Consider the following 8,514-nt stretch of genomic DNA (forward strand, 5'->3'; position numbering starts at 1 on the left):
AGGGCGAAAACCCAAAGATAAGACTAGGTAGATGTATGAGAAGAGAGGAGAAAGATAAGAATAGGTAGATGTATGAGAAAAGAGGAGAGTGAAGGTGTGTTTTAAAGGAAATGAGAGACTCTATTTATAAAAAGTAAAGACTTGACTTACACAATCCCAAGGTTCCAAACCCCAATTAGGTTATGAAAATAAGGTGAACATTGCAAAAAGCACGTTGTGAAAAAAGGAATAACTTTTATGAAACTTGAAAGTCAAGGATCCTGTAAAGTTCAGAAGCAAAAAGTTAAGGAAATTTGAGTAAGCTCCAAATGAGACCCAAAATTTCATGCCCATGAAACATCAGATATCAGTTATTACAATTTTCATACATTTTAAAAACCAAGTAGAAGAGGTAATGATAGTAAAAAACAAAATTAGTAATACGCAAATAGATGCATAACCAGTTAAGGAATAAGCCACAAAAGAAAACAATGGTTGATAAAGAATGTTCAAGTTCTAAGACTTCACTAACCACCTTTCTCCCCTCTCTGTTACCCTCTTGTTTTGTAGTAGAGAGAAAGGGAAGCAAAGGGGTTTTGTCATTTGTATTTGAAAGCTATATAGCTATAAACATTACTTTAAAATGGAGCATGGTGGAAAAGGTTCTAACTCCTATGAGATATGGACATCACATCAACAGTGGCAATGGAAACAAACAACATTTGCCACCACCACAACATGCATCCACTAATCATAATCAACTAAGAGTAAAAGCTTCCTATTCAACTCTGGTCATCAAACCGCAAAATGTTTTTACATGGAAAAACAAGGGAAAATTATGTGCACCGAAGCACTGCTTCTTCCTACACAGACCACCACTGCATGCACGTCCTCAAACACAAACTTGGAAGGTGAAATCAATAATTAAGCAATGAATATTTCACTCTCAAAACAATTTTCCCTTTTTCCACACCAAGCTTTCCACCAGTGACTAGCCAATGGCCAGGAGGATCTTGGGGCTCTTTTGTCATCCCAGACAAGTCAACATACTTCATCAACTTGTTCCCTGTGGCATTTTCTCCGAGGGTTGAGTTATCTGAGTTGGAGGTGTTTCCAACATTCACTGTTTTTGATGAACTGTTTCCAACATGATCCCACAGCGATCTTCGAATCGTGCAGCCGGGTAACCTTGAATATAAGAGCTTCATGTACAGCACATTCCGTGAACCGAAATCCCACACTCCAAGCTGTGCTCCAGTAACTATGTGGATGCCAGAGAAGTCTCCTATGAAGGTTTCAGGGTTCTCAATTGGTGCAGTGCTCACATGAGAAAAGTTCTTCCATTTAACTGGTTCAAACCATCGGCTGTCTTGCTCCTCGGGTCCCTGCCACTTGGGAGCACCTATAGCAACATGGCTGTCCCAATATGGATGGAGGATTTTTGGAAGTAATACCAAGTGTTGAACCAGAATTCTCAGCCGATTCTGCTTGCTTCCTTCTAGACAGAGACGTAATCCAGTTACTGGCCTACGTCCCACTGTAATCTGCATTCAAAGAGAACCATGTTTAAAGTAAAATTGATTAGATATGTGCCACCTTTCACTACAATTGAAATCTTCTCCCAATTAATTTAGCCACCAAACACCAACTTAATCGAACAAAATCTAGAATACGTACTCTGGAAGCTTTCCTTTACAAAAGCTTAAATTCAACTGGATTAGCATATTCTGATATTGTTTCTTTACAAACACATTTTGTGAGAGGCATTATAAACTTATAATATTATGCAGAACTATCACAACCATAATATGTTTTTGTTAGTTTTGCTGTTAGTTTGTTACATGTTTCTGTTAGAATATTTTCAGTTACATATGTAACTTGTTTTCTTTCCTCGTCTTGTACATATTCATCCTTTTCCATAATAAGATGAGAAGCCTTTGTTGATCATTTCTAGTTTTTTTCTTGCTTTCTCAATTGCTCTTCTCTGTTATGGTATCAGAGCTCTTCATATGGAGAGCTCTGCTGCGCTTGTTTTTCATCACTCAAGGAGGTTCAGATAAAACCCCTAGTGTGCACAATTATCTTTATCTTTATCTTTATCCGAGTGAGAACCCAGCCACTGCACTCATCTCTCCTCCTCTTGATTCAATCAATTATCTATCATTCAGGGTGTCGTTTCATGTTAACATCTCTAAGTGCGAAAAACAAACATGTTTTAACGCAGACATTCATATTGTGAAATGTTCACAAAAAGGGTGTTAACTGAAGAAGAAATAATAGAAGGTAATGTGAACACATCACTAGTTAGTTTCTCGTGATGTCTACAGGTCAACCTATTGTAATAGAAAAAACGAAGTTTTTTTACTAGTTGTTCTTATTTTTCAAGGATAGACACAGCACCAATTTCAACATGAATGACACCACATTGAAAAAGGATGCAAAACAAGGTATTTGTCACCTTAAATTTATATACACGAAAAATAATGAGAAGAGTAATCAGTCATAATACTTTAAATATAAACTTGAGCTAAAATAGGCACAACACATAAACAGGGTTCCACCACTGTAAAGGACTGATCTAGCATAACCCAGAAATTTAGGAAAATAAACCATTTCCTTCAGATTCATAAACACTTAAAAGTGAAAGGTTCAATTTATTAGATTCCCAGACCTGGCGACAATGTTACCAGAGACACTAGCTGATCAATCCTTAGAATTATATTTTGCTTGGCAACTCAGTGACAAACCAAATGCGCCCATAAACAACCAAGAAAAACTTGAAATGATAAAAAAAGGACTGCCCTATGTACCACAAACAGTAAACACGTTGCATTTCTTTAGAAGAATCCTTATCACAGGATAAGAAGTTTCTAAGCTAAGGAAAATACCAGAAATGATGTTTACCTGTTCTTGACTGATGTAAAGTTTCTGGCCCATTATGCTGAATTGCAAAGATGGACACACAGGTTCCTTCCTTTGTTGACCAGGAATCCTGTCTTGTAAAGGGGCCCATACACGAGGAATCTGAAACTCTAGGAAATATCTAAGTTCTTCAATTGGAGGTTTAACTGTGAGCAAAATTTAGGAAAACAGAAAAATAAATGTGTGACTTTTATTAGACCATACTCCACAAAGCCAATATGAAAAAAATTCAAATAATAAAAAATAAAGGATGAATTGACTAACATTCAAGATAAAGACCAATGGCACGAATCAAATGCTCCTTGGCAGGTATTTCATCAAGTAGAGCAGTTATAGGACAGAAAGTCATCTCAATGATATCTGGGGAGGACTTCACAGTTGATAGCCATTTACTGTGGTTTTGTTCTAAATCATCTCCTCCTCTTCTTCTAAAAATAACTGTGACATCCTGACCAATAAGTATTCAAGGAAGTTAAGATAAAAAACATAAGACTTGATAAAGACTTTTTTCTAGACAAAATTGACAAAGATATTCCACAGACCAGCCAGTTACTAACAATCAACAATCATGAATGACAGGCAATATCATTTTTTATAACAAGAATTATTTTTTCTCAAGACAGCAGCATGCTGCCACAGTACCCTATGCAGGGTTAAGCACACTGTGATGCAGGTCATATTCCAAAATATCAAGGGGAAGTAAGAAAGAAGGAGAAGAAGACAACTTTGCAGGGCTTATGTAGGACCAAAGATGACACACATAAACAGATTTCACATTCATGGCTGAAAAGGATAGGGCATTAATGGAGAAAGAGTTGTGCCATATTGCCAATGCCTTTAAATATAGAATACTGTTTTATCACAATTCACCAGTGTTTTAATTTTGGTATTCCTGTGCATACCAAAGCATAAAAAGGATATCAGATTTTAATTTTAATCCATCAAATGCATTAAAATGAAGCCATTCCCAACTTCCCATTGGAAAAGTAGTTGTCAGAGTATCCACGGATTCTGTAATGTACAACCTACAGCCTAATATGAAGGGCCCTAAAGCCTAACAAGGACAACGTCTCAAAACAACTACTACCCATCACAAGTATAGATTACCATTACTCTCAATTACTTGTTTGGCACCCACAAATACCAAAACACCTGTCACAAAGTTATACTCATTCTCTTTTCCTCACTCTTCCTTCCAATCATTTCTCTTTATGCTCAATATGACTAATAATTGATAAAAGTCTCTCCGATAAACAAATTCCCTCCTTACTTGGCCACTGGAGTACTCAAAGACTTGAGACCTAGACCAACATACCTGAACTCAATCCACTCAGGTATGACAAATCCTAATAAATTTGCTGCCATATTCTCAAATATTAATAACACAAAAGGGAAGTTAGATTGCAAGAAAAGTGCAGGAAGGAAATACATAAAATAACTATTGCCTAGGAAGCACTAATACTTTGTACTGTCTTTGAACAGGTGTAGCATGTATAATTGTATCAGTATCAGATACTTCACTAAATCAACATCAAATATAGCTAGTGATAAATTCTAATATTTTATTCGGTCACAATGGCTAAGGTTGAAAATAATTAAAAAAAAGAAAACTTTAATTTTCCCCATCAACCTTGGAAATGGAATGGCCAACTCCATCTTCTTTTAAAAATATAAGATGTCTTGCGTGATGTGTGTGTGTCTTTATAAAATGTTTTGTGCAATGGTATATATCAATCATGTTGGATTATGCCATAAGTCACTCAACCACATCCTCAATTGAAATGTCACATCCCTATAGCAGTATCATCTCCAATAATGTACTGATACTTGTATATGCATTGGAGCTATTAACTAGCTTCTTTTTTTGTTTTCTACATAAACAAGGTCTAGCAACTTGGAAAAGGATTGGGAAATTGAAAATCAGGTTCGGGGGTTAGGAGGGGAAAGAATCATGTTAGAGGTTCTTGGTGAAGTCCACAATGAGGAAATAATCATGTTAGTGGTTCTTGGTTAAGCCCACAATGAGAACCTAAGACCTTGTATACTTCTATGCCTAAAGACATCTTTAGATTACCATATACATACACAGTTTACTTTAGAAAAATGGCTCGTCAAAATTTAAATTTCCATGACTTTGGATATAACTGTAAAAGTATCCTGGAAATAAATATTTCATAATAGCAGCAACAACAACAATAAAAACAAAGTTTTATCCCAATAGGTGAAGTTGAGTATATGGATCACATGACACCATTCAGCTCAAAAAAAAACCATAATAGTGATATGTATATTACGTACTTCTTTCCCAGAAGGATATGTTGCAGTTGTGGGTTGGGGGTAAACCCCTTGACTATTGAATGAAAATGGATCAACACCCTGCCAAAAATGTAAAATAATCAAGCATTATATTCATAGCTATCATAAGCCTGGATCATATAAATTTATGCAAGAAAAGAGGTAATGAGGTGAACTAGCCTTATCCTTGGATTTTGTTTGACCTGAACTTGTTTGACTATTGATGTCAGAGAACCTCTGATTTCCAATATCCTGAATATAGTTTTTCATCTCCAACTTTAGCAAAGGAGAAGTATGGTGTTGTTTAACATAAATAACATCTTTACCACCAATAGTTATAGATGTAATGACATGAGTCCCAAAATTTTCGATAAAACTGTCAAAATATAATTAAAAGTCAGGAACAGTCTTAGATATCTTTGATATAGCATTATGTATGTAGATAACTTGTTGTATCCATACCTTGCCAAAGCCGGTGGATCCCAATTGACTGGGACAGCCTTTTTGACATTTACTTGCAACGTTAAGTGAGATTTTTTAAGCTGAACCTTTGCAAGAGGAATGTAAAACCCTTCTGTAGACAAGGTTTTTGTGGCTGCAGCATCAACATGTTTTGAACCAGTGAAGCTAAATGCGGCATTAAAACTCCCAAGAGGAAAGTTCCCTGATATATTTGCCCTTCCATTAAAGTATTCCACCATCTGTAACCAACCACAGCAGAACTATCATAAATTTGAGAAAACATTGCAGGGGGCAACAGTAAAATATGACACCTGTTCTTGTGTACAGTGCAATCTGAAATTATTATAGTTTGCTTCAAATACTTAATGCAAACAAAATACAAGGGAATCAAGATATTGAGTATTATGAAAGAAATTTACAAAAACAACGGAAAGCATAAAAGATAATTGTCACCAGAATATATGAATATATGATTTCGAAATTTCGGCCAGACAAAAAATCTTCTAAAATGGAAAGGAACCACAGTCTGCATTGTTAAATATCTCAGTGGCCATGCTAAGGCCGGCACCAGCTATCTATCATAAGATAGGTCCTCTAATTATATCAGTTTAAGCAGCATACCTACATAATTGAGAAATGGTTCCTCCCCCTTCCCCCCGCCCCCTCACCAACCACCTTACAAATCCCATATCTCTTCTCCATAATCATAAAAAGCAACGTAAAACCACTGTCAAATTCATCAAACAAAATATAAATGACCTTATACTGGCACAAATAATTAAACATAAACGAAAACATGCTCGATTTTATTCAGGAAACAATTTTCATGGTTTTAAAAAACGCTTGGCAACTGCAATTTTGGCTGCATGTCAAGGTTTTTGGGGCGTCTGCCTTCACAATTGTGACCACATCAGTATATTAGTCAGCAATTGCCCACAATATCCAGGTGCGCAGGGTATCCCTGACTGCAATTAAAAACCTTGACAATTCCCACCAAAGCATTCTCACAAAACAAGAAAAAATAATTATAAAAAGAGAACAAATTCAACTGCCAGCCTTACCTCAGGAAACGTGCAGACCCCAGAACTCTGACGCTCCATGGCCTCCTGGGAGCATCCAATGTCCCTGGAAACGTCAGGAACAGCCACATCATCATAGAGAAACAGCTCCCTACGGTGTTCTTCATCAATCTCAACTACCCTAGACCCTGAAACTCCTTTACAATAAAGCAACCTCGTGTCAAAATTCACATCAAAACCCCTCCCTAATGCTTGCAAAGCGTTAGTAGCAGTGTGCACCGCTGCTACAAGCTCCCCCATGGCTCCGCGAGCCACCTTAAAAGACTCTTCTTTAACGAAAAAAAAGGAAAACCCAATTCTGAATGGAACGAGAAGGTGGATAATCACATTAATCAAAGGGAATTGGCACGACCCACATGAACAAATTCCACAAAACACAAAAAAGAGTACACGATTTTAACTATGTGGGCATGTGACGCATCAAAAGGGTCATGATCAAACCCATCTCTTCAAACCCTCTCTTTCTTCTGTGTGCTCAACCGGGGTTTGACCCAGAGGAAATCATGCTGTGCAGGAACAACCTCAATGGATCTAAGAGTGACCAAGATTAGATTATTATCCAAAATCTGGTGTGGTTAGGGTGCTAGCTACTTCTTCTTGTGGTGCTTGTCACTGACTTTCCCTCTCTAAAAAGTTTCTCTCTGTAAAATAAAACCTCTCTTCTCTCTCTACATTGACATTATCGTACGGTGTGGCTTTCTTTCCTTTATTTGTAGTTTCTACCTTGGGAGACTCTTTGGTTTTGTCTGTCCAGAGATGCATTGACTTGAGTTTCAGTCATAATTTACTTCTTTCCATCCAAACGTTTGCGTGTTGTTTTGCCTAAAATCTTCACCGTTCATTCCTGGTCGTACCATGTGCTTCCAAGTATGAACTCATGCATTTGTTTTAATTTAATTACAATTAGAATTCATTAATTGTTTTTTAACATTTCTAATTATAAAAAAAATTATCTCCTATCAAACGTTCTTAATACAGCTTTTGGAATACATCCAAACAGATCTTAGTCCCATTGTTACTTTATTATCTATTTTCAAACTATTTAAACGATTTTATTTTACTTTTAACATATTTAATAATTTATTAATGCTAAATATTTAATGGATAATGATACATTAATAATCTACATTTTTTATATAATTATATTATAACTCTTAATATTATTATTTTAATATTTTTTCATATCATTTAATTCTAAATTTACTCTTTATTTTATATATTTAGTTTTAAACTCATCAAATCTTCTATATAATTCTAAAAATGGTCAAACTATTATTTTCCATATTTAATATTTATATTAAATTGTTATAAAATTACAATGATTAAAATTGTCCATTTTTAAATTTATACACAAAAATTAAGCTTTATCTTTTTTAGATCATAAGTGTCCCTTGTTCTAGACAATTCTTAGTTTAGTATATAAAAAAATCATCTTCATAAAATAGTTAATAGTTTTCATTAATAAGTTTTAATAGCACCAATAGTAAATAGTTAGAAGATGAAAATAATCAAGTCTATATTAATTTTTTCCCGTACTCAGCCACCAACAAAATAACAATTTGAATAATTAATTTCGTTCATATATGTATAAAACGTGTCATATATATATATATATATATATATATATATATATATATATAACTCAAATATATGGGAAAAATTCACATGCATTTGGTATTATTAAATAGATAATATAGATGTATATATACTTTTAATTTCTCTATGCTCCAATTTTCATTTTGGTCCTTGAATTATTTTTACAAGGTCATTGAAATAT

At 34.9% G+C, this 8,514-nt stretch overlaps 1 protein-coding gene across 1 annotated transcript; it reads right to left on the reverse strand.

The window, feature by feature from the left end:
- Nucleotides 1-451: 451 nt before the first annotated feature.
- LOC137818229 (MACPF domain-containing protein CAD1) lies at nucleotides 452-7,561 on the reverse strand. Its single transcript, XM_068621519.1, has 7 exons — nucleotides 6,720-7,561; nucleotides 5,659-5,897; nucleotides 5,377-5,572; nucleotides 5,200-5,277; nucleotides 3,166-3,349; nucleotides 2,884-3,047; nucleotides 452-1,523 (listed from the first exon to the last, which is right to left on the reverse strand). The coding sequence occupies exons 1-7, from the start codon at nucleotides 6,975-6,977 to the stop codon at nucleotides 897-899; spliced, it is 1,746 nt and encodes a 581-aa protein (XP_068477620.1). The 5' UTR covers nucleotides 6,978-7,561; the 3' UTR covers nucleotides 452-896.
- Between the last annotated feature and the right edge of the window lie 953 nt (nucleotides 7,562-8,514).

Source organism: Phaseolus vulgaris, chromosome 10, assembly GCF_051622355.1.
Source record: "Phaseolus vulgaris cultivar YP4 chromosome 10, ASM5162235v1, whole genome shotgun sequence".
Lineage (NCBI taxonomy): Eukaryota > Viridiplantae > Streptophyta > Magnoliopsida > Fabales > Fabaceae > Phaseolus > Phaseolus vulgaris.

Excerpts from the sequence above, each read along its gene's own strand:
- LOC137818229 (XM_068621519.1), bottom strand. The coding sequence starts at position 6,977 with ATGGGGGAGCTTGTAGCAGCGGTGCACACTGCTACTAACGCTTTGCAA. Across the intron at positions 3,048-3,165 it reads CATTGGTCTTTATCTTGAAT|TTAAACCTCCAATTGAAGAA; the intron begins GTTAGTCAATTC and ends TTTTGCTCACAG. Across the intron at positions 1,524-2,883 it reads TTTACATCAGTCAAGAACAG|ATTACAGTGGGACGTAGGCC; the intron begins GTAAACATCATT and ends CTTTGAATGCAG.